The 26300-nt window shown below is 35.7% G+C and overlaps 1 protein-coding gene across 1 annotated transcript in view; it reads right to left on the bottom strand.

The window, feature by feature from the left end:
• Positions 1–25495, bottom strand: part of LOC150097878 (tryptophan 5-hydroxylase 1-like) — a 78528-nt gene extending 53033 nt beyond the window's left edge. Inside the window, exon 1 of the mRNA XM_090406618.1 lies at positions 25379–25495. Coding sequence (XP_090262744.1) covers positions 25379–25489 — 111 coding nt within the window. The 5' untranslated portion in view covers positions 25490–25495. The remainder of the gene's footprint in view (positions 1–25378) is intronic.
• Positions 25496–26300: the final 805 nt, after the last annotated feature.

The raw sequence follows: 26300 nt of genomic DNA, 5'->3' as shown, positions 1-26300 counted from the left end.
AATTTAAAAATTTCATACAGTCAAGCGAAGAATGTCACAGATGGTATTAAAATCCAACCTAGGTCAGTGATGGATTATCGAAGGTTAACTGGTGAATTAAATACCGAAGGTATACAGTACCACACCTTTTCATTAGGATCAGAGAAAAACCTCAAGATAGTGGTTAGAGGTGTCTCGGAAGACGTATCCACAGACGAAGTAGCTGCGGATCTACACCAGCAAGACCTACCACCCGTTAAGGTCAGTAGAATGACCAAAAAAAGACAAAACTCCAATGCCACTGGTTTTAGTAGAGATCAGTCAAGCTTATAAGCACATATATGACCTGACATCCATCTATGGACTGAAAATTACTATAGAACCATTAAAAAAAAGGGCTTCAACAGGGCAGTGCCATAGATGTCAAAGGTTTGTGAAATGTCCAGAAAATGTGCAAGGCTGAATTCAAATGTTTAAAATGTGGGATCGGCCACCCAACAAATACATGCACTAAACCAAAATCTACCCCGGCTAAATGTGCCAATTGTGTGCGGTCCTCACACTGCCAATTACAAAGGATGCGCTCACAATCCAAGAAATAGAAAAACAGAAGCAGAAACATTTTCTACCTTACTCAGCACACCTACATCAGAGATTACTTTTCAGCCTCCTGAAGAACAACATAAAAGGTCAGACGCCCATCTGCTGAAGCCAGAGGTTCCCAAACGAATAACTCCGCAACAACAGTCTAGGACATATGCGGATGTAACTCGTCCTAAACAGTCATCCCGGGAACAGCCAACACCACATACAAATCTGACGGTTATCATTACCTCTTCTCTCGCAAATATGCTGTTGGATTTTAGCAGGTCCAACGCATATTTGCTGTTCTACTAATACATTTCTAAAGGATACACAAGCCATTATCTCAGCGCTCACCAATGAATAAAAACAAATTAAAACCAGATTCTTTGAAGATCATAGAATGGAATGCTAATGAAGACATCAGCCAGATCTACTCTTGCTAAGTGAGACCCATCTACGACCATCAGATAATCTCAAAATTAGTGGATACCAGCTGTACAGAACAGACAGATTATCCTGCAGAGGTGGTGGCACTACTATTTACCTAAAGAACTACATTAATCATCACTCCATAAATATTCCATCCACCACTAATCTCGAGATTAGAGGCATTGAAATTCCTACGTGTTCGGCGGGTGATCTAAAAATCTTCGCAGTTTACAATCCTCCGCAAAACACATTACTCTTCTCAGATCTAAACGCCGTACTCGACAACAGGGACCTGTCATCTTGGCCGGCGACTTTAACTCTAAGTATCCTGACTGGAACAGTCATTCATTCAATAAAAATGGACAGATACTAGCCAACTACTCAGAGTCCAACAATGTGGTTGTGGCAGGTCCCATCGAGCCTACCATCAAAACACATACGGCCGGGCTGATGTTTTGGACATAGCTATCCTACAAAATGTAAGCCTACAGTACAGTATAATGCAGACAATGATTAATCTTCCAATCACAATCCCATTCTATTACAGCTGGGAAACCAAGAAAATTTGTTTTCCCCTCCACATTCTTTCATACCCTGGGACAAACTATCCAAGGTACTTCCAAAATATATTGGTCCCGTGCCGATAATGAAATCAACAGATGAAATTGAAATAGCTGAAAAGGATCTAACAAAACAAATTAACTCAGCAATTGCAGCAGTTACTACTTCCACAACTACCCGCAGACCAAATCACTTGCCAGAAGACATCATGAACTTGATCAGAGAGAAGAACAGGGCAAGAAAGAGATATCATAACACCCGAGCACCTCAAGATAAAGGAATCTTTTTTTTTTTTTAAAACTCAGCAGTAAGAGATGCACTCACAGTGCATAGAAGTCAACTTTGGGAGGAAAAAACTGACTTCTATCTCTCCTGATAACCACTCCATATGGAATCTAATCAAAGAGATTAAGAACAAAAACAAACCTCTTCAGCCTCTTCAAACAGATGTTGGCCTCATCCATACTGATGCAGATAAAGCCGAGGAAATAGCAAGAAATCTAGAGAGTCAATGTAAACCCTCTTATGACCACCTTGACTTCAATCACATATGCAAGATCCACCGTGATGTCAGATCTACGCTTAAATCTTCTATCGTATACTCTATTCAAATTGCACCCACATCACTTGCAGAAATATACGACATAATCAAGAAGTTAAAGAACAAAAAAGCTCCTGGACCTGATGGAATCACCAACAAGGTGATGAAACACCCCGCACAGCTATTATGCATCTGACTAACATAATAAACTCAATTTTTCGCTACAAATATTTCCCTTCCCACTGGAAGCTAGCAGATATAATCCCAATACATAAACCTGGAAAAGACCCGAAATTACCTCAAAGTTATAGACCAATAAGTCTCATCTCAACCCTGGGCAAAATTGCCGAGAAAGTTATTCTCAGAAGACTCCAAGAATTAGTGCACAGGCTAAACATTATTCCTGAGGAGCAGTTTGGGTTCGGCCAATCTCACAGTACCACACAACAGATATATAGATTGGTGGACTATGTTACCACAGGATTTAATTGGCGTCAATGCACTGGGGCTGTATTCTTGGACATAGCCAGTGCATTTGACAAGGTTTGGCATTATGGCTTACTACGCAAAATGATATCTTTTGGTACACCATTGGGAATGATTCAACTGATCAAGTCATACCTTTACAATAGGCGCATGCGAGTCAAGTTGAATGGCGCACTCTCAATACAAAAGTACATCCTGGCTGGAGTCCCACAAGGATCTCTACTGGCACCAACTCTTTTTTCCATATATATGTGTGTGATATCCCGCAGAACCCATTGCCATCTATTAAGGCCTTATATGCAGATGATACTGCGATACTAGCCATATCTTTAATACCGCATCTAGCAATCAAGAAACCGCAGGAAAATCTACTGCTAATGGAACAATGTTTCACGAAATGGCGACTTCAAGTAAACTCTCAAAAGAGCGTAGCAGTCCTATTCGCCAAAAGACCAATGCTTCTTACTGGAGACATCCTCCTACTTTAAAAAAAAAAATCCCATGGTTTACTGAAATCAAATATCTTGGCGTATTGATAGACAAAAAAACTGACTTTCAGCTCCCATGTCAAGACTATCTGTCTAAAGACATCAAAAATCATTGCCCAGCTCTATCCTTTAATTAAGAGGAACAGTAAATTGAGCACCAGAATCAAGTTACTTATATATAAAATGATGATTCGTCCTATACTCACCTATGCTTCTCCGGCCTGGAGCCATACAGCCAATATACTCAAACTACAACGTGTGCGAAATAAATGACTCACAATGACCTGCAACGCACCATGGTTCGTACGTACTGTGCAACTTCACCGGCACACAAATGTCCCCCATATCTACCTTCATTCAGACTACAGCAACTAAGTTCTTCTCAAAAGCATCTGTGCACCCTAATAAACTAATTCAACTACCGTCAAATTACGACACAACAGACTACTTTAAGCATAAAAGACCAAAAGCTATCTTAAACTGCAACCCCAATGATTAATCCTCAGGCCCACTCAGGGCGAGCAACAGGCTCATAAATCTTTTCCCACTCACAGTTCTCCTCATCAGATAGCGGGGAATATTAACTCGCGTGACACTTTTGAGGAAAAAAAGAGAGCTCGTGAAAATTCCAGCGCGCTTGGGCGGTCGACCATTACCGTTATTCAACCAATTGTAACTATTCAAGGAGAGGAAATAGGGACTATAATTTCATATGCAATAGATCTATATTCCCTTTTAGTCCTGCAAAACCAATGCCGAAGCAGTTAACAAGCAACACATTGACCTCACTGCTTTAAATGCTTCGGCCAGAATTCCAAACAACAGCTCTAGTTCAATTACTTTTATCCTAACATCGATTCCCATCACAACTGAGCTCCTGGACGTTGTTTCTTTCTTTCTTTCCGTTATTTCTTACTCACCTGAAGAAGTCGGAACACCGATGAAACTAGTAATCAATCCTAATTACAACAATACATATACTGTATATATATATACATATATATATATATATACATATATACACACATATATATATGTGTGTATGTGTGTGTGTGTATGTGTATATATATATATATACACATATACTGTATATACATATGTATATATATATATGTATATACAGTATGTGTGTGTGTATATATTGATTGAATTTAATGAATTCAATTGAATGAATTTAAATGACTCTACACCGAGAAAGAAAAGTTGAATGTTAAGATACGACTAGTTTCGTTGAAAATTCAATTTCTTCAGGTATCACAGGCAAAGAATTAAATAAAAAATAACAGAGAATAGATAAAATACATTAACAGATCTAGTATAAAGTACACAAGTACATTTAAAAACAGGAATGCGTGCTTGAGTTTCAAATGAAGTTGACTCAAGCACGCATTCCTGTTTTTAAACGTACTTGTGTGTTTTATACCAGATCTGTTAATGTATTTTATCTTTTCTCTGTTATTTTTTATTTAATTCTTTTCCTGTGATACCTGAAGAAGTTGAATTTTCAACGAAACTAGTCGTATCTTAACATTAAACTTTTCTTTCTCGGTGTAGAGTCATTTAAATTTATTTTTATATACATTTTCTACCGAGTAAAATTATGAACAATAATATATATATATATATATATATATATATATATACACGGGGGTGGTCTAAAAAGTTCTCACCCTCGACCATAGATGGCAACACCATAGATGGAATTACTATGGATGAGACTTGGATTCACCATTACACACCAGAATCCAAACAGCAGTCAAAACAGTAAACAGAAGCTGGATGTTTTGACTGCTGTCTTCTTTGATGCACCAAAGAAGACAGAGTTGGTTCCATCAGCAGGAAAGGTCATGGCATCGGTGTTTTGGGATAATGAAGGCGTTTTGTTTGTTTATTAATTATCTTGAAAGACGTAAAACAGTAACCGGGGAATATTATTCCGATCTTTCAACCAGACTTGACGAAAACATTCCTGAGAAAAGACCCGGTTTGCAGAAGAAAAAAATCATCTTTCATCAGGACAATGCATCTGCCCACAAAGGTGTTTTGGCAATGGGAAAATTAAGGGACCTGCACTATGAATTGTTGGAACATCCACCCTATTCCCCAGATTTGGCTCCCTCTGACTTCTATTTCTTCCCAAAATTAAAATCTTCCTTGCTGGTCAGCGTTTTTCTTCGAATCCAGAAGTAATTGCAGCTGTAGAGAGGTATTTTGCAGATCTCACTGAGAACCACTACAGGGACGGGGTAGTGGCGCTGGAGCATCCCTGGAATAAATGTATTAGTCTTAAGGGAGATTATGTTGAAAAATAAAATATAATTTTGAAATTATAAATTCGTTTTTTTTTTCATTGTTAGGCCGAGAACTTTTCAGATCACACGAGGGTGGTCTGAAGAGTCTGAAGACTGAGCTATACAGTCTCAATTTTGCTACGGAAAGGACGCCTGCATATAAGCCAAACGTTAAACATGGCAATCAAGAGTGCAAAGTACACTGTAAAAATATCACGACCGCCTCGTGATAAAGGAAGTGAATGATATGCTAGAGTACATCATTCATTATCATTACATAGACTTTTAATTGCGAAGCCTCGAGGAATTAACGAAAAAGAACACGTTGGATAATCCAGCGTTTTTTATCCCGCACTGTGGCAGTTTTACGAAACAAACGCATGTCTTTCACATAACAATGGTGCATTGTCATGCTGATATATATATACATTAAAAATGTTACATTAAAATATTTCGTAAAAAAATAAGTGTTTCGGTGAATTATGAAAATGAATTTATCGAAACTATCGACGAATTGTTTTTATGAGACTGTCTTTCGTGGAACTAGTAGAAACAATTACTAAAAGGAACAATAACTCCCATACTTTTACTAAATTTGACTTCACGGTTATTCTCAGGAAACAGTTGCAATGTTTACCAAGTGGAAAAGAAGTAGTGAAGAAACTCAAGGATGACTTGTTAGAAATATGAGGAGAGTTCTCTCCATAAATTGTCCCAAAGGAAAATTCAGCTGCATATGAATAAAAAAAAAATATTTAAAAATTACTCATTCTGCCACCGGGAAAGTTTGAGTGAGACATTTTTGTTGCCTCCACGACGATGAAACTCAGTTTGTTTTGTAAAACCATTCTAACAGAAAACTGCTTTTATACAAGGCTTTAGGCTTTTCCCAACAGACTCAGTATCCGGAAGAAACAGCATGATGAGCAAGACCATATCTGATTTCTGGCAGCATGTAAAGCTGATATCCTCTAAGCATACAAACACACTTCTTGCGTGTCCACAGGATAAAAGAGTACATGAGAGGAACCGGAGAGACTCTTGGAATTGGGAGAAAAGAAAATGTTGGTTCTTCGGATAACGCAAGAAAGTTACCAAATTGAAAATAATATATAAAATAATACATAAAATAAAATAAAATAATAAAATAAATAATTCGAAAAATATATCTGGAGAGCAAGCACACTTATTCAGGCCGCTTCCAAATGGCGGGGAAGATCTCGTGTCGCATTATTTGAAGTTATACCAGAAGCAAACAAGATTATGAGTCCAGTTATTATATCTGTAACTACGCTTGTTCTTCGACCGTTTTTGCTTATTTTGTGAGGTGAAACATTTGAGTTTGCTGGGCAATGAATCTCTGTTGAGATACTCTTCAACAGCAAAACATTAATACGCAACATAAACACACAAACAAACAAATTAACTGTCTTATTTTGGTATAAAAGTTTGCTTCCCTAACTTTTTGCTGTGCCCCACAATAGTTATAACACGTACAGGGACATGAGAAAGATCTGATTATGATAATATGTATGATAAATTTTTGGTATCATTATTTCAGCAAGATAGAGTGATCACCGATAAGTATTAATCTATAATCCTGAAATAAAGAGCCAAAAGACTTCACTTCGCCGATGCAAAATTATTCAAAGTAAGTGGATATTGAATCCAACATTATTTCAAAGCCGAATAGAGAAACTACAAGAGTTTCGTGCCGAATATAAAAACTATAAAAGATTCTGCGGATTCAAGTGTAAGCAGACCTTTCATGACAGGGGCAACTCGTAGTAAAGTAGTAAAATCCTTAGCTACATTATTTTCATTTTTCATTTCAATTTTTTTTACATTATTTCCCATAATGTAAAACACATCTCGCGGACATGTATGATGTTATACATTATATGGGTCACTATAGACCGGTTTCGACCTTTTGTCGAGGTCTCTCCAAATCCAGATGTAAATACTCAGGTTGAAGTGATGAAGAACTTATACTTTACCACACGAGCTGCTAAAAACAGGTGTCACATCACAAAAGGCAACAAGAAAATAATGTTGGATTCAATATCCACTTAATTTGAATAATTTTGAATCGCCAAAGTGAAGCCTTTTGGCTCTTTATTTCAGTAATTCTTGGTGCCTTTTGTGATGACACCTTTTTTTAGAAACTCGTATAGTAAAGTATAAGTTCTGCATCACTTACATCTGGGTCTGGGTCTGGCTCCCACTGACGAGACCTCAACAAATGTCGAAACCGGTCTGGGTAGTGACCCCCAAATAACGTATAACATCATACATATCCGCTAGGAGAGATGTGTTTTACATTATGGAAAATACTAAGGATAATGATCAGGGCTTACTCCACCTTTACTACGAGTTGCCCCTGTCATGAAAGGTTTGCTTACGCTTGGATCCGCCGAAACTTTTATAGTTTCTATATTCGGTACGAAACTCTTGTAGTTTCTCTATTCTGCTTTGAAATAATGTTGGATTCAATATTCACTTATGAATTAATCTATATTCTTTTCGAAATCACCTCTTGGAGGGAAGCATGTAGTAAAACTGTTATGAATCTACAGGACGATTTTATCCAAAATATAACATAATAATAATAATAATAATAATAAATAAAATAAAGTTACAGAAATTCTGTAGCAACAGAAAGAATTAATTTCTGTAGCAAATGAAAAAGTTATTTACGTATTCATAGATAACTATTTCTCTTCGATGAACAGCGACCCAAAGAATACAAGTCATTTCAACATGTCATCTCGTTCAACTGCGCAGTAGTTTTCTTTTTTTCTTTCTCTCTCTCTCTCTCTCTTTCTCTCTCCCCCCTTCTTCCGGCTACATGTACTGAGAACATTTTCTTCACCTTAGTGATCGCATGCTTTTACTGCGGACACCACCGTAGTGCTAACTCTGTCACATTCACGTATTTGTTAACGGTGCTAATCAACTACTTCTCACTGTCCGGACCGCATCGCTCATTACAAACAACTCTGGCAACGGCACGCACTTCAACTGAAAGAGAAAGCTTCTGGAAGCTGATGCGAGGCGAGGATGATTGGTGGGTGAAGATTCCAAGTCTTTGCTGTTGCCATCCTGTTGCCCCGCTAGCGGGAGCGACTGATATTTCTGGAATCATTAAAATGTGAATAGATTCCATAGGTGTCCGACACTTTTGGAAACGGGGAAGCAACCGAAGCACCTCCCCTCAACGAAGGGACAGTAAGGTAGCAACGCCGAAACTGTCGATAAAAATTGCCTCATTAAATCTCCTCATTGGCCAGCCCATGAATAATAGCCAGGCGAAGTGGTTGCGATAAAATTTATGAAGCGGCCAGCAGGCCGTATCTAGGAAAGTTATTGATGAGGGCTGAATACTCAAGAAGGGAGATCACGATTTCGCTGCCTTCTATTTTCCGCGGTGACAAACACTTAAAACTGTCTGCCTAGATACCTCAAGTTTAGAGACGAGTGGGAAAAAAAACAAAAAAAACCAGCTGTGTGGTAGAGGATTCTGATGTTTCATATTTTTGCTTTTATCATTTTGCTGCTGAACCTTTTTTAGGACATTAAAATGAAGTTATAATGCTGACATTTTAATAAAATTCCATTGATAAACTTACGCACACAGATTATGATCTATATGTTAACAAAAATCATTGAAAAGGAGGACACTATTCATTTCTTTTTAAAATAGTAAGAATATTTGGCTGCTAGTATTAATAGTTACCCCGAAAGAGACGCGGCCATTTTAATTCGTTTACCGTCAGATTATAAATGCAAGCATATAGTACTTCCAGAATTCGTGTTTGGGTAGGAACGTCAGTTTTATTCTTATTATATTATATTTTTATTTTTAATCTACTTAAAGCTAAGTTTATAATTATTCATGCTTGTATTTCAATAAAACTATGCATGGTATCAAAATGCACAATGATAAAATGCAACACCTATTATGCAATAAAAAATGTGTATGTCTTGAGAAATATATACGCAGTATATACATACACATTTTGTTTCTTAAAAAATGAATTTGTACTTGATTTTTCAAGCAAGTATGTACCGATAAAAAGGAATACGAGAATACGGTCAAAACGAGAATACGTTTTGACCGTATTCTCGGTCAAACGAGAATACGGTCAAACGTATTCTCGTTTGACCGTAAATGTATTTTAAATATCATAATCTGTAAAACTGATAAGTTAGGAGACTGCAAATTTTAAAAATCAATTGAATTTGGAGAAAAGGAAAATCCCTAAAAAACACCAAACGGTACCTATTTTTACGTAAAGTGTGCGTTTATAATTAGATTAGCCACCAGATTACAATTGAAACATTTCCTACAGCTATTAATTTGTCTCTCAGATGAATGTGGAATCATTCATACTGGTGTCTGAGATTTAGTCGAAGTGTATTATTTATTAAGTTCTGAGAATTCAGATTTTTTATTTTAATTTCCGTTTTTGTGTATGTGTGGGTACGAAATCTAAAATTTCGTGTGTGTGTGTGTGTGTGTGTGTGTGTGTGTGTGTGTGTGTGTGTGTGTGTGTGTGTGTGTGTGTGTGTGTGTGTGTGTGTGTGTGTGTGTGTGTGGTGTTTGTGGGGAGGAAGGGTCTCTTAGAATAAAGGCCGCTATTAAATCCCATGTCTAACAGGCCACGATGGATGCAGTCAATAACATGTTGGGCCACCCTTTGCAGCAATAACCGCTGCAACACGACGTGGAAGACTGTCTACAAGTTGCATGACACTGTTCTGGTGGGATACGTTGCCATTCGGCCTTCAAACGTTCCAACAGTTGATGGTGGTTGATGACAGGTGGCTTGCACAGGCGTATGCGGCGCTTCAGGTTATCCCACATCGCTTCGATCAGGTACAAATTAGGACTCTGGGCTGGCCAAGGCAACAGGTTAATGACAACCGCTGTGAACCACCTTTGTGTTGTAGGAGCAACATGGTATGGCGTATTGTCCTGCTGTAAGAAACAATCGGTTGCATTCCCATAGAACTCCATAGAAAAGACGTTTTTTCGTATTCTAGTAGGATTCGAAAACCTGCATTGTCCAACCAAAAGGCGTTGTCGACAGTGATTGTATTATGGAGGAACGCTTTTTCCAATTCAACTCTATAGTTCAATCAGTAACGCTTTCTCGCAATAATAATCTTGCGTTATCCAGGGACGTTGAATGCTAGCGAGATACACTCGATTTTATATAAGTTTATGCACTATTCTGATTCAATATATTCAGAATGACCACTTTAATAGCGTCTTAAAAAAAGAAAAAAAAGAAAGAAAGAAAAACGAATAAATCAAAACTGTTTCTGTTGGATAAGTGAAGCGAATTTGAATTAAACTGAGATATCATAACTCTGCAAACATATCAGGATGAGTCGTCAATACATTGTGAATAAAATGTATTCTCATTCGCGAACGCAGAGAATGATTACAAAAAAAAATATTAACCAAGCATCCCCAGAAAGTTCAAGATTCTTCGCGAAAGAAGTAGACTAACCATTATTCGCATAATAATTATATTCTTAAGCTCACTCATTCGTTTCAATTCAATGACAAGTACTCGCCAGCACCCCCAGCAATTCATTCCACTCGTTCACCATCTCTAAGCAAAACAAATTAGGGCTAAATGAGTCCTATTTACTTCCCTTGGGGAATAAAAGCTCTCTAGTGCTTTCTTCATTCCTTTCTTTCTTTCTTTTTTTATATAAATCGTTACGGATGCAACATTATAGCGATTTCATATATTTTTTTAAGAAGATATGATGAAAGAAACAATAGCAAGTGTATATATTCACAATTCAACTTTCAACTACGAAATATTTTCAAAATCCTGAAGACCAGAAATTCAAAATCAGCCATCCAAAATATATTCTTTACTATCTTTACCCGATTTTTAGCGAAAATTAAAAAAAAAAAAATTAAATATTTAATGCGTAAGATAGAACGGAAAAAATCTGTATTAACTAGGTATTACCTTTAACTGATCACTTACAATGAATATATTAATGTAAGAATTTTCTACACAATCACTCAGGGCCTATTTTAAATAATTTTTGAAATGCACTTCATAGTCTGTCTTTATTACTCATTTCTACCGAAACTAATTCCTTATTTCATAAATATAACAAATACACAAGTTTGGCTCACCTTAAAATAGGGGTCTCAAACTCAAACGCAGCAAAGGGCCAGTCAATTAGATGTATATCAGATGCGGGCCGTATTCAATATTATTCTGTGAACAGAATAATATTGAACCAAAACATAAACTAATAAAAAAAAAGAAAAGCTCTAACAAAGGCCCTTTTGTTGCCGGGCCTTTACGACTTACGTAAGCAGTTACATCACCATCTAAATTTTAAATTTATAACCATTTTTATTTTTAATATAAGTTCAATTACATTTTATTCATACTTTAAGAAAATTATTTAAATACATAACTTACAAAAATAAAGATTTTTATCTACGAGTCCATTTTTTTTTTTAATTTGATTTTGATCCTGAAACCTGGCATCTTTTCCTCTGTACTAACATGTCAATAACTGCTTTGGCGTTTCGTGTTGCAACATGAAGTATTGCATTTAATCTAGAATCTTTTATCCGTGAGAGGAACTTTGACTTATTAAATTTCATAATTGAGAAAAAATAATTGCTCACATACGTAGGTACTCCCAAAGATTGACAACATTTTTGCGCAATAAATTTTAAATTTGGGATATTTACTGCGGAAATATTTATAAAAATTTGGTATGCCAAATTCGTTATATTTATTTTTTAGTTCAGTATTACACTGGAGTTCAATTACTTCCATTTGTAATGCTTCGTCAACATTTTCAATATTAATTAAAAAAGGTGAACTGAATAATAATAATTCATTTTCAAAACTGGTTGAAATCAGAAAATCTTTTTTCAAATTCAATTTGAGGAATATACTTTTCAGCATCATTATTATTTCGAGAAATCGATTTAAGTGTAGGAAAGTGGGCTAAATTATTCTTTGGCAGCTGGATTTGCCAAAGATAGAGAGTTTTACCAGAAATGACTTAATTGAATCACACATATGACATATCAACTGTTCACGTCCTTGCAGAGCAGTATTCAAAGTGTTTAAGTGGCTTATGTCAACTAAAAAGGCCAAGTCTTTGCACCAATCTTCATCGGCGAGCTAAGGAATCAATTTTCCTTTGGATGAAGTAAACACGTCAATTTATTTTAAAAGTTCAAAAAATCTTTCTAAAACGACGCCACGACTAAGTCACCTAACCTCCGTATAATATAGCAAACTACTGTATTGTGAATCCAATTCATCCAAAAAGCATTGAATTGTCGATGATTCAAGGCGTAAGAGAGTATCCAGTTTACTGTTTTAATCACCACACTCATGACGTGTTCCATCTTTAGTTTTTTTAGCACAAAGTAACTCCTGCTGTATTTATGCAATGAAACGATTTAAGCTTGTTCTTGCACAACATTTCCTTTTTCATTTGAAGTTTTCAAGTCCATTAAAATCTAATGAATTTAAGAAATGCTATAATAATTTCTAAAATAACAACTGCCGCATATAGAATAATCTTAAAACTTGATGGTGAACATTCGTTGAGCTGTCAGACACGTGGCTCATTGTTGCATTGTGTCGTACAACGTCTATGCCTTAATTCACAGTTTGTAGGTTTTAATATACAGTGAACAACTTTGGTTTTTGTTACACTGGGTTGGACAATGCAACATTTCATCGGGAACCTACACACTAGCTGCTGGATTCAATGTATGGCATTCCTGTGAGATGGCGAAGTACCTGATGTTTTCCTTTTGTGGTCAAAAATGATAATCCCTATTTCAGCGCCCGTTTTTTCACATCTTTGATGTGTGTTTTCACACGTATATCTCCAGATTGTCCCTTCTATCGGAAATGGCAGAAAAGCTTCTACATTTCTGGTCACTTAAGAGGAAAAAGAGATTTTCTGTGTTAAAAGCGGAAATGCGACGATTGTTCTTGATTTGAACATGTACAAGAAGAAGATGGGATCTCCTTAACGATGCTAATAGTTATACATAATTGGAAAAGGACATCGCGTGGAATGTTCATAACAAAATAAATGATTTAATCAAGAATCTTAGTAATTGCCATAAGGAAATCAAAGAACAAATTACTTCCAAACATCCTTCAAAAATCATTCCACAGATACATCGTGTTCCTAAAATTCAGAAGGCTTAATATGGACGCAAGAATTCTCCAACATGATCTCCACATGTAGAATCACATAGTCTTACATGAGAAAATATAACGTTCCAATCAACAAGTAATGGATATCAGTTTCGACCCGATAGAAATCCTTAGGAGCTTAGACGTCCCAAGTATGAACTCATTTCTTCTAATATTTTTCACCGAACTCCATCAGGTTTTTAAAGCATTGTCTGGACAACTTCTTTATGAACAGACAGAAGGCCATAAAAGCTTTGATTTCTCCACATTTAGCGAATATATATGTCATGGAATTTTGAAAGATGTAACTTCAAAAAAATTTAGGGTTTATATGTACCATACAAACCCTAAAATTTGGCTTAGGTACATTGTGATTTCTTCAGTCATTCAAATTCTGAAGAATCCCTTTATATTTTCACCGACTTGCTAAACAGCTTGAACTATAAAATCCAATTCACAGTGGAAGTTGAAAGCACACAACACTTCCTGTTTTGCATATTTTTCTCTGGGTGGCGTAATGGCAGACCTTCATTTGAAGTAAACAAAAAAGCAGTTAAATATTGGAGGATACTTACATGCTAATTTTTCTCGAAGTGAGGTAGCATCAATATTCAGAGATGAAAACAAAAGGGAAGAGGAAATGACTTATCTCAGAGAAGTACTCTTGAAGAAGGATACAATCTTAAAATCACCAATACTATCTTACAAAGGTCATTAAACCATTCAGAAAATACATAGGAGAAACAAAACTCCAAAGCTGCAGTTTCTTTACCTTACATAAAAAAAGTCACCGAAAAGATAGATGACATGTTTAAACAGTAAACATAAATTTGTCTTCACACTAACGCTAAAAAAGTCTCCGTGATGTTAGGATTACCGATCCAGGAGTGTGCAAGAAATTTCTGTGCATACAGTATCAGCAACTTTGGATAGACAGGATCATCTGTAATAACGATAAATAAAACAAACGGCTTTGCTTACTGTATATTAAAGACCTACAAAGTTGTGTGAATTAGGCTATAGAAGAGACGTTATGACACAATGCAACAACGAGCCACGTGTGTTTGGCAGTTCAACGTGATGTTCACCATCCATATTTGACAGTTGCTAATTTAGAAATCAGTCTGCTAATACAAGTTTTTTTATTTTTTTTTTTCAAGTTTATAATTTAATCCTGAAGATGTATGCGACAATCCTAAGAACTTCTTGAATAAAACAAGTTTTCAGTTAAACAATTATTCTTGATGTTTATTATTCGTGGTTGATACTGGATATCTCTGCGCGGTTAGCCTAGCGGCTTTGCGCTTCGCAACCATATGCCTCGGAGAGGAGTGTCCTACCTCCGCCCGTGAGGGCACGGATAACAGCGTTTTTTTTTTCCGATTCGTTTTTTTTTTTAACTAATTTTACTTTTTGTTTACAATAAAGTAAACAAATAAAAATGTAGAAATTATCACATAAAATTTCTGTATACAGTACTGCACTGTAATAATAAAATACGAGGGTGCAGTGCTTCTGTGCACTTACAGTAAAATAAGCATACAGAAACACGTGGCGCAAGAGTAATTCTTCGAAGCTGCTGATTTATTAAATGGATAATCCATCACACGTTGTAAGGGAGGTCGGGTCATCTGATGCATAACTTGTAGAAGGTCTAGGATCATCTTAAAGGAATGCGGTGAGTGTCAGTAGGAGTGGGCCTATTTAAAAAGTTCTACGTTATGTTCAGCTTGGTCTTCACCAGTTTTCGTTTGATTCCTGCATAATTCTCTTCGGTAAACAAAGCAACTACGTCATTCTTCTATTTTTTTAAATCTCTCCATCTCGGGATCCATTTCTTAAGACAACCGAACTGCCTTATTAACAGAAGTAAATGCCTCTGCCGATTTTTTACTGCAAACTTTTTATGGAGAAGCTTCTTCTTGTTCTTCTTCTGCAACTTTGTGCTTCTAGCTCTATACAGTGTTTGTTTGAGAACTTTTCTTCCACGGCTTGCAAATGTCCAAATGTTTAACTAGAAGCACTATCTTGCCACAATCTTTTGTATGGTTTTTGTCTTTGTATAATCGTGTGAATGTATGAACATATATTTCAACACATTGAAAAGTTTCTTTCAAACACCATTTATACATTCTACTTCACCCCATTCTATGCCGCATCTACAAGATATTATATTCCTTTCAAAAGTAGCTAAGGATTTCCTCGCTCTCGGTAGCAGCAATATCCGGGGTAAAAGTATTTTTTAAATAAGATGCCATGCAGAACAAGAACATCCCGATCCATGGGTTGCAGGAGTTCGGTAGTAGTCAGTGATCGTGTTAATGAGATAGCTACCGTAAATAAGAGAGGTCGTAAGCCGCACATACGTCAATGTTGAGTAATTGTATACACAACCCTGTAGTTACTGGAGCGTTGTGTAGTTCAGTGGTTCAAGCAATTTTATCCTGTTATATTTGATTCCAATTCTACATCTGAATAAGGATCAATGAAATTTAACAAATTTGATCTTGTAATTTCTTCGGTATTAACCGTGTACACTGAGTATAAATTATACTCATAATTGAGAGGTCAGTGTATTAAGGCACACAGTACAGTCGCGAAGACTATGACGGTTTTTGCATAGCGATTGGAAAGATCTGGATTAGTCTGTGGAACAAGGCATTTAAATTTATAACGGCTTTTCAACTAATCGTGAGTTAGTTTATCTCACATGGCGATTCTCATCCCCGAAATTATTTTTTTTTTTAATCTCACAAAACAGAAAAAATCTGCTGGATACACAATCATTTAAGAGATATAACACGCTGGTCTCGTAGTTTTAGTTGCATGGTTCTCATCGATCCCTTCTTTAATACACTTCTGACCGATTAGATAATGTCTTCTGCCTCTAACTTTGTGTGCCTTAGTTCGATCACTGCATCATGGATGTTTATGAAAGTCTTTTAGTGGTAGATGATTTTCATCACCCAAAGGTATTGTGGTAATCTCTACCACGAGGACTTTTCTTTCATTTTTTTCTAAAGTTATACCTTTGATCTTTAGAGTCATATTTTCAGATTATTGAACCATTTAAGTGATTTACATTCTAAAAATCTTTAATCGGTAAAATTGGTTAAAAGAAAATTTAGCGATGGGAGGTTATACACCCTCTGTCCAAAAAGAAACCGAACTTTTCGAAAATGGAAGAAACTAGTGGCGCGACCTGTTGTATCTTTTTGTTGTCGAAAGCGGCAACCTTCCTTAATGTAGTGTCAACTGTTTATGACATTTGTTTCATTAGAAGTCGAGTTACAGTGCCAAGAATGACAATGTGTTTTGACGAAAGGTCGGAAAATGAGTTTCAAACAGAGAGCTGCAACTGACTTTTGTGTTAAACTTGATAAAAGTTTTACTGAAACGCATCAAATGCTTCAAACAGCATACGATGATGAATGCTTATCCCGTACTCAAGTTTACGAGTGGTTTAAGCGATTTCAAAGTGGTCGTGAGACGCTTGAGGACGACGAAAAGCTGGGTCGTCCAAAAACTGACTGAGTGAAGTTAACATCCAAAAAGTGCATGATTTCATCAAAGAGAACCCAAAATCGCCCGTGAGATTGATTGAAGATGAATTGGGGATTCCAAAATCAACTGTGCACAACATTTTGACCGAGAGTTTGGGCCTTCGTAAATTGAATTCGCGATTCGTTCCACACAAGTTGACCGACGGCAAAAAATGTATCGAATTGAACACTGTACGGACCTCATTAAAACGAAACGTGGTGTTTTGAGTATGAGCCGGAAACAAAACACCAGAGTGCTGAGTGGAGACCACGAGAAGAGGGGCATCCGAAAAAAAGTCGCTTGGAGAAGTCAAAAGTAAAGACAATGCTGATTTGTTTCTACGATTCCAAGGGCATTATTCACAAAGAATTCGTTCCGCCTGGCCAAACGGTTAATGGCGAGTTTTATCTCGAAGTTTTGAAGCGATTGATAGTGAGAATTCGTCGCGTACGGCATGAATATCATGACGACCGACAGTTCGTCAAAACACACTGTCACTATAACTCGGCTTCTAATGAAACAAATATCATAAATAGTTGACACAACACTAATAAAGGTTGCCGCTTTCGACAGCAAAAACATACAACAGGTGGCGCCACTAGTTTCTTCTATTTTCGAAAAGTTCGCTTTCTTTTTGAACAGAGGGTGTGTATATCAAGGAAGCCGTATTGGAAGACTTTCGAAAGAAAAAATGTGTTCTCCATTGCATAAAATGCAAATACATATGACATAAAAATACAAATGAGAGAAAGTAAACAATGACATTAATTTATGGTAGCCATTTCTCTTCAAATCATCTTACATGATCAGTTCATCGTAGAATATCTCCTCCCTAAAGTATATTTTATGAGTACCTTTAATTGATTCATTGAACTAACACATGAAGAGATACGTCGTACGCGAGGCTTTTACGAGCTTTCTAAAAATTTACATCCCGAAATAAAGTTCCCGTAATTACAGCTGTTACTTTCAATATGAACAATCAGACAGACTGTAAAGATATTTACACGAGTCCATCTATTACTATGTTTCCATTGCATTTTTGTCTGTTTAAATGAAGTTCAAATCTTTCGGGAAAATTATAACTCTGGATTGTAAGGCAAAAAAGACATAAATCTATTTATTGAATGGATCTCAGGCAGGTTTGTACACAGAAGTTAAAGTCATGGAAGAGTTTGAAATGGAAATAGTCAAATTCTAGTGCATCTCAGTGGGAAAACAAAATTTAATTTCTTGAAAGAAATTTAACTGATTCAGACACTTACCTGATTAATTTGGTCACTCATCATTGTTAGAAAATTTCTCAACAAAAGACATAATAAGTATTAGGTAACAATTTATGGCGAACTTACTAACTTACTTACTTATAAGCTGCCTTATATAATAAGCATTTGAATTTATTAAAAAAAAGATTAAAAAAAGAAGAAGAAAAAAGAAAGAAAGAGAAACTAGGTTTGATTTTCAACTCTTTCATATTTAACGGTACTGTTTCATGGGCTATATAATGCTGTTTAATATATGACAGTAGTGTTCACGTACCGCTGTTTCAATATCCATTGTTTTCCATGATAGCGTAAGAAATCACACGGTCAGATAAAGTTATGTTTTAATGCAGATTTATTTATCAATTAAATAAACCTGCATGGCGAATAAACGATTAAATATAACATTCTATGTATATTTAATCATTTATCCACCACGTTTAAAGAAGATGCGTAAATATCACTGTTTTTAGACCTTAAATGTTATCCCGAATGTTATTAATATGCTACATTTCAATATTCCCAACAGGAACAGATTAATATCATGATGTAATGGCCAAAAGCACCCCAAAACTAAACTTTAGACCATATCGAAAAATATAAGGAAGCATTTCTTTCCAGAGATTATTCTTAATGTATTTAATTCAATTTTTTACTATTTATTTTCTTACTTTAATATTGCACTAAATAAAATTATCAAATATTACGTATTTTGAAGTAAGGCATTAATTGCTGATTCTGTTCTTCATTCACGATTTATAGAATAAACGAACCTAGCCAACAGAACATTTCCTTTAATACTACAGTTCAAATCTCTCGTCTGTATATGAGAAATAAACAACCATTTTCTTTTCGCTCCACTTCTTGTGAATACGAAAATACCTAATTGCAAATCAGACAGTTAAAAAAAATTATTGGCTAACTAAAATTAATATTTATTCATTTTAGTTAGTTAAATTAATATTTATTAATTAATATTAATAAACTAAACTTAATATTTATTCATTTTAGTTACATATAGGTGACGCCACAGTGTCCGAATGGAACTAGTTTTGTAGTAAATTAAAAATCATTTTCATTAGAAGTCAAATAGAAAGCTTGTTAGGAATATTCATACTTTCATTAGGTCTAAGACTAAGAGACCGATGTTTTGGGTATAAAGGTTAAAATTTTTGCTAAGTGGTTGATCATTTCTTACAAAATCCAATTATACCGTATTAAACAGTTTGGGGATTAAGTGAAAAACATTTAAATACAAATACCAGAACAGCTAATTAAAAAAAAAAGAATATAAATTCAGGATTTCACACCAAATCTTTATTAAAAATTTAAATGTACAAAATGAAATAAGTTCTTCTATTTAGGAAAATAAAACCATTCAAAGGTAATTGATAAAGCAATGATTAAAACAAGAAGAATGTTTTGTGGTGAATATAAAAACAGTCTACATAATTAGATCAGACGGTCAAAAGTTTATTCTAAATTTTCAAAATTCATAGAATCATGAAATATATCTAACCCAGAAGACAAGCACGTTCGTGTAACTAGTTGAAGATCGCTTCTGTGTTATTTAAAATTATTAATAATAATAATGTATTTCAAATGTTTTATAGTTTTTTTTTTTTCAATACTGTGTAAATTGCCTTAAAATATTTTTCCAAAAGATGCCGAAGGAAGGTTAAAATCCAGATGAGGAATTAAGTTTGGAAATACTGTTCGCTATAAGTTTAAATAAGAGGAGACACTCACAGCATGCTTTTGTGAGTGTATTACATATTGACGTGCGGCACACTAATTTTGCATCTACATTCCCAATGAATATTACTGAAGAAAAATAGCAAAGAAATTGAATAAAACTGAATCTCCCCTCCCCACACACACACACACACACGCACAGTCGCATTGTTCAACCGATTTCGACCACATTATGAAATAAATGTGTATACAGACATACCCTGATCATACGACACATTAGTTCCAGGCTACTGTCGTATAGAGAATCACTTTTTGCTTTTTCATTTGCAAATACATGTAATAATTTCACAACATTTTTATGGAGTTGTGAAAAAAAAAGTAAATAAGCTATTTATTTACGTCTGATACACAAACCAAAAATTTAGAATAATTTTCAAATGAAAAAGCTTGACTTAAGGGAACCCACCAACCCGTTTGGTCGTCAATGTACAGAATGAAGTTTTTTTCATTTAGGCAATAAGATTATACTGCAGTTATTCGTAATCGTGAAAAGTGCGTCACAAAAAGCGTTGTGACGCACTTTAACTTTATAGCAACTGTAACAACAGCAGTGTGGGGTAAGTTTAGCCTGCGGCCTATCTCAGTATTCGATGGACCATCGTCACTAAATGTAACCAATTTAACTTAATGCAATATGTTTACACGTCTTCTTCCTTGCCTTGGAAACAACAGAACCCTACTTTGAGTTTTATCTGCCATTATTAGCAGTAATAAAATAAAATAATACTTATAAACAGTTTATAATTCACAACGAAACTCCAAAACACACGGAGATGCAGCGACAACGACTTTGTAAACACAGTTCACGAATACTGTGCATCGGTTGATTCAAGGGAGCGTTATGTCGTTAAAACTGTCATATTTTTAGATAGGATCTAAGGTAATAGATCTAAAAATGATAATTAAAAAGCAGTGTACAAGGTTTTGCTACGAAGAGCTCTAAACTGTATTTCAAATGACAAATGGTATTAGTAATAGTTAATTAGTATATCATCATCAGGCCTTGACAAGCCCATGAGCGTTCAACAGGACCTTAAGTGCCCACGACCTTGTAAGTATGCATGGATTTCACACCATAATTCTAGGATAACGTAGTCAGCCCTATGCCTGTAACAATATAGTATGTAAATTGTGTATATTCTCCCGGCCGGTGTGCCTGATTGCGAGTATAAAACTCGAGTTTCCGGGAAAAAAAAAACCTTCCATCTTCCATCCTCGCATAAGACCGACTTACTCATTTTCCAACGAAGAGCCCTGATAACGGAAATTACTCTGCACTCACCACGTATTAATCAGAGCAAATTTGCCAGTCCCAGTGGATAAATCCCTCAGATTCCAGGATATTTGCGGTCTTTTGGTGGGAGATTTATCATCCGGAGTGACACCTCCACCACATTGCTACATGAAGGCCTAACGTGGCATTAAAAAGACTGATCTTCAGAGCGAGCAGACCAAACATATTTGAAGAGAACATTTTACTTAGTTGAATAACACTGATAGTCGGAAGTAGCGGAGCCCAACAAGATATACTTTAATAAACACAAAAACTATTCTGATTATAAGACCATCGGTTTAATACACATATGTAAAAGAACGCCGACTAGTTTCGCTAGCATACTGTCTAGCTTTGTCAAGACTAAAAAGGTGAAAAAATAATAAATGCAAAAAAACGAAAGAATACAGAACCGTTTCTAGTTAGGCAACCAAATTTGACAGCTCGTGCATGTGTGCATGTAGCGAGATGCTTCAGTCATTATTGTTACATAGTATTGCTACGCGCTACATAGTTTTTGGCGTACTGTAGTTCCGCTATACTTAATGAATTAATCAGATTTTTCCATGTATCTTTCAATACTGCTCCTTGATTTCTGTTCAGGTTATTTGCTGTTCGTAGGACCACTGCTGCTTCTTTGAATATTCGGCATCTGTAATCATCCTTTATATATGCCATTGAGCTGTTTTCCCAATCTATTGCTTGGTTAGAAGTTGAGAAGTGATGCGTCAAACCTGAGTTATCTGTTCTGTTTTGATTTACATCTCCAACGTGTTCCTTCTGTCTAATTTCCAGGCTTCTTGAAGTTTGGCCTATGTAGGATAGCCCACAAGTGCATGGTATTCCATAAACACCTCCATATTTGAAAAATGGAACGCCGTCTTTAGGGGATCTTAAAAATCGTCTAGTGGTTGTAATCGGTTTAAACACAACTCTGATGTTGTAAGGCTTCGAAATTCTAGCAATTTTAGTGGAGACTGAACTAACATAGGGGATGACTACAGATGAAACGTAGGCATCACTTCTCAACTTCTAATCACGCATCTTATAATCTTATAAGATGTCTTATAATCAGAATAAGTTTTTGTGTTTATTACAGTATATAAAGACCAAATATGAATAGTCTAAGATATACTTTAGGTCTTTATATTTGTTTTGTTAATAAAATTCACTTCGCTATCACTCCACATTTCATTATTATAATTTATAAACGTACATAGGTTGATTTTGTTGGTAATTAATGAAAATGGGTAACATTATTTTGATTTCTTGGAGGGGCAATCGCTCCCCATCTACTTCTGGATGTATGTGATGCTCAGTAATATACATATTTACAAGTGTTGTTGTTGTTGGGTTCGACGTAAGCGTTTATATTGAGTTTAGCAGTGGCAACAAAAGACAGAATAACTATCTTGGCCTTCGCTGTTCGACTGGCAACAAATTTAGATACGAAGCTTGCCAAATGTGAATACGAATGGCTAAATACCGGCGGAGCATTCTGCCGTTCGTCCGGCCCAAAAAGTAAATGCCAGGACTGTTTCTGAAGTACTTCCCATCAAAAGGGAGTCTTTGTTGTGATGTCTATGCAGGACCAATATTTCTCGGCTAGTTAATGAAGCTATCCACTGGGAAACATGGGGCATGAATTGAGATCAGACAAAACAGTTGGCTTTTGGAACGGACTGTTAATTCCTAACTTGTTAACTGAACAAGTTAAAAATTAAACAGTTACAAATAAATATTATTTGTAAACTTGATACTTGTAAACAGTTACAATAAATATTTGTATGCTATAAAGCGAATCCGCTGCTAATTTGTAATTCATCCTCTTGTATGTCCTAACAGAGGTGATTGGTTGAATGATGGCTCTTATTAGCAAACACGGTCTTAATTACACATAAGTAGTATTTGTTGACAAAATGGAGCGACAGAGAAAAAAAAGTCTTTTAATAGCCTTTAAAATCTGATAAAAACCTATAAACAGGGGTTATTTTCATTTGTAATGCCCGACATTCTGTTATGCAGAAAAGAAAGTCCAAAGCTTAAAGTTCTAATGAAAGCTCTAAGGCGAATACGTAAAAACTAACACGTTTGACGGAAACAAATGAGCAATTGCAGAGAGGAATAAATGAATGAATGGTTGGAATAAGTTCCTCGTTGTTAAGGTGAACAGTCGAATAAAGAGAGTTCAGAAAAATATTTATTTTAAAAAAAGGCAATGTGTGGAAGAATAATACAAAAGGAAGATACACTAATGGGGTCATAGAGAATTATCATTACAACGGGTGACTCCATGGAGTCAGAAGATTCATTGTGGGAAACCCTACACTGACACACTAACAACTGTTCATAATAACTATCATACTTCATTCACAGAAGAAGTATCACAACCACCTCTGGCAACGCAGTCCACATATTCACAACCCTCCAAGCAAAAAATCTAGTCCTAACACCCTTGTTAACTACACTCTTATACAATTCCCAGGGATGGTCCCTCGTTCTCTCCGTTCCTGCACTGGTCTTTAAAAAACTCATCAGTATCAATCCTATAAAAACCCTTTAATAATTTATATGCCTCTATCATATCTCCTCACCTACGTCTATCAGCTATTTTTTGGAGCCCACAGACCTTCACTCTTTCCTCATAGGAAACATTCCACAGATCTGTAACAATCTTTCCACTTGCCTCTGGATCCTCTCCACCATTTCTTCATCACCAAGGAATCGAGATTATTGGATCTGTGCGCAGTAGTCCAGATGTGGCCTTTATTAATGCTTTATAAAGTGGAACAATAACTCCCATATCCCGGCTTGTCAGTGTGTTCTTCAACAACCATGTAGATGTGCTATTTTTGCCACCTTTGCTATATGCCCTCTAAACTTTAGTTCTGTCCACAATCATCCCCAAGTCCGTTGTCTCGTCAACTTCTTGCAGTTCAATTCCATCAGTATAGTATACATCATGTGATCTCATCCTTTCAAAGTGCATCACCTTACGGTACACTTAGCCACGTTAAACTGACGGCCATTTACCTATGTCTACCATATTTAAGTCAACCCGCAAGATATTTACATCACTTTCATTGAATATCGCTCTTCCCAGTTTTGCATCATTAGCAAAAAAATGGATATTTCCTGTCAAATTATTTACAATATCATTAATGTACTAATTCAACAACAGAGGACCAAGTACAGAGAATACATCACTAGTCACCTGCCTTCTCCTAGACTCAGCTCCTCCATAAACCACTCTTTGATATCCGTCCATCAGCCACCCTCTAATTATTCAGTAGGAATTAATTTTCATGAATATTAATTAGCTATTAGTAAAATAAATAACATTATAGAAAGGCTTTTAATCCTAGGCGTGCCCCCCCCCCTCGCTTCCTTATTAGTCTTGAAGTGGTTTGAGGAATTTCGACGTTTGATCTCTAAAGCAGGACTCGCAGGATTATTTAATCCTTAGTTAGCCCAGAATACGAAATTTAAGTTTACAAAATTTTAAACGCATAGGATCCCTCTGTAAGATTAACTTATTGTAGGTACCGGAATGGACTTGGTATTTTGTAAAGCATTATAGAAACCTGGATATCATCTTTCCTGACTTAAACACACTTGAATGCCGTTCATACAAATTCAAAAGCTGTTCAATAGGGGAAAAAAATTCTTTTACAAAATAAACACACCGTTAATGGATGCGTTTTTATAATCAACACTGGAGCTTGATTATCCATATAATGATTTTCGTAAAATTTTCAAAGAGATTTTCTTCACTTTAACCACTATTAAGCCAAGAACACATTTCTTATGCTATAAAAATTATATTAGTTTTAATGATTTTCACTTCTTTCGGCTCGATATTTTTTATCCATCTTCTGATTAAATATTTAATCGAGATAGAGTGCATGCACGCGTGAACCAAAAAAAAAAAAAAACAGTACCTCGACTAACACACACGCTTACCCTAATTTCTTCAAGGTAGGAATCGGGAAAGTCAGGCAGACTGGCCATTGCTGGTGTGCTGCAACACCGACGTTTTTGAAATACGTGACGTCTTTCATGTGCGCCTTCCATCGAATCGCGCGCCTGTGTTTTCTCTAGAAAGACTTACGACTCAGTGGCTTCCACCAGGTTTTATATCGCTCTTTCTGGGCAGTGGAGTGAAATACAAGAGCCAATCAGAGATCAGAAGCTCTGTCATGACCAGTGGCTGACTGGGCAGGACAGAGGCGATAAACATATCAGTTTTGTACGCTATGCCAACCCATCGCATAGAGGGAATAATAATAATAATAATAATAATAATAATAATAATAATAATAATAATAATAATAATAATAATAATAATAATAATAATAATAATAATAACAAACCACTGTATTTTAATACTACTGAATTTTAGCAAAATTATAACAGTAATAAACATTGACTCTATGTTTAAACCAAACCTAGTTCAAAAACAAACCAGGCTAAAAGTATACAATACATTAGCCCTACCGGTCTTAATGTATGGAAGTGAAATCTGGACAATAAAACAAAAAGACAAACAAAGATTAACAACAGCGGAAATCAAGTTTATGAGAAAAACAGCAAAGTATACCCTATTTGATCACAAAAGAAACGAGGAAATTATGAAAGAATTAAACCAAGAATCAATAATAGAAAAAAAATTAAAAAAATATAAACATAAAAGAATGAAAATAGAAAGATTACCAAAACAAGCTTTAAAGTACAAGCCATTTGGAAAAAGAAAACCAGGACGTCCTCTTAAACGATTCAACGATGACTTCTAAGGCCGGAACAGGCCACGCTAGGCCTAAATCCTTGATATGCATGATGATGATGATGATGATGATGATAAACATTGAAATAAATTCCATAAAGT

Source organism: Typopeltis vanoorti, chromosome 16, assembly GCF_054136105.1.
Source record: "Typopeltis vanoorti isolate ZY-2024b chromosome 16, IOZ_Tvanoo_1.0, whole genome shotgun sequence".
Lineage (NCBI taxonomy): Eukaryota > Metazoa > Arthropoda > Arachnida > Uropygi > Thelyphonidae > Typopeltis > Typopeltis vanoorti.
This window is presented reverse-complemented; position numbering and strand designations above follow the sequence as displayed.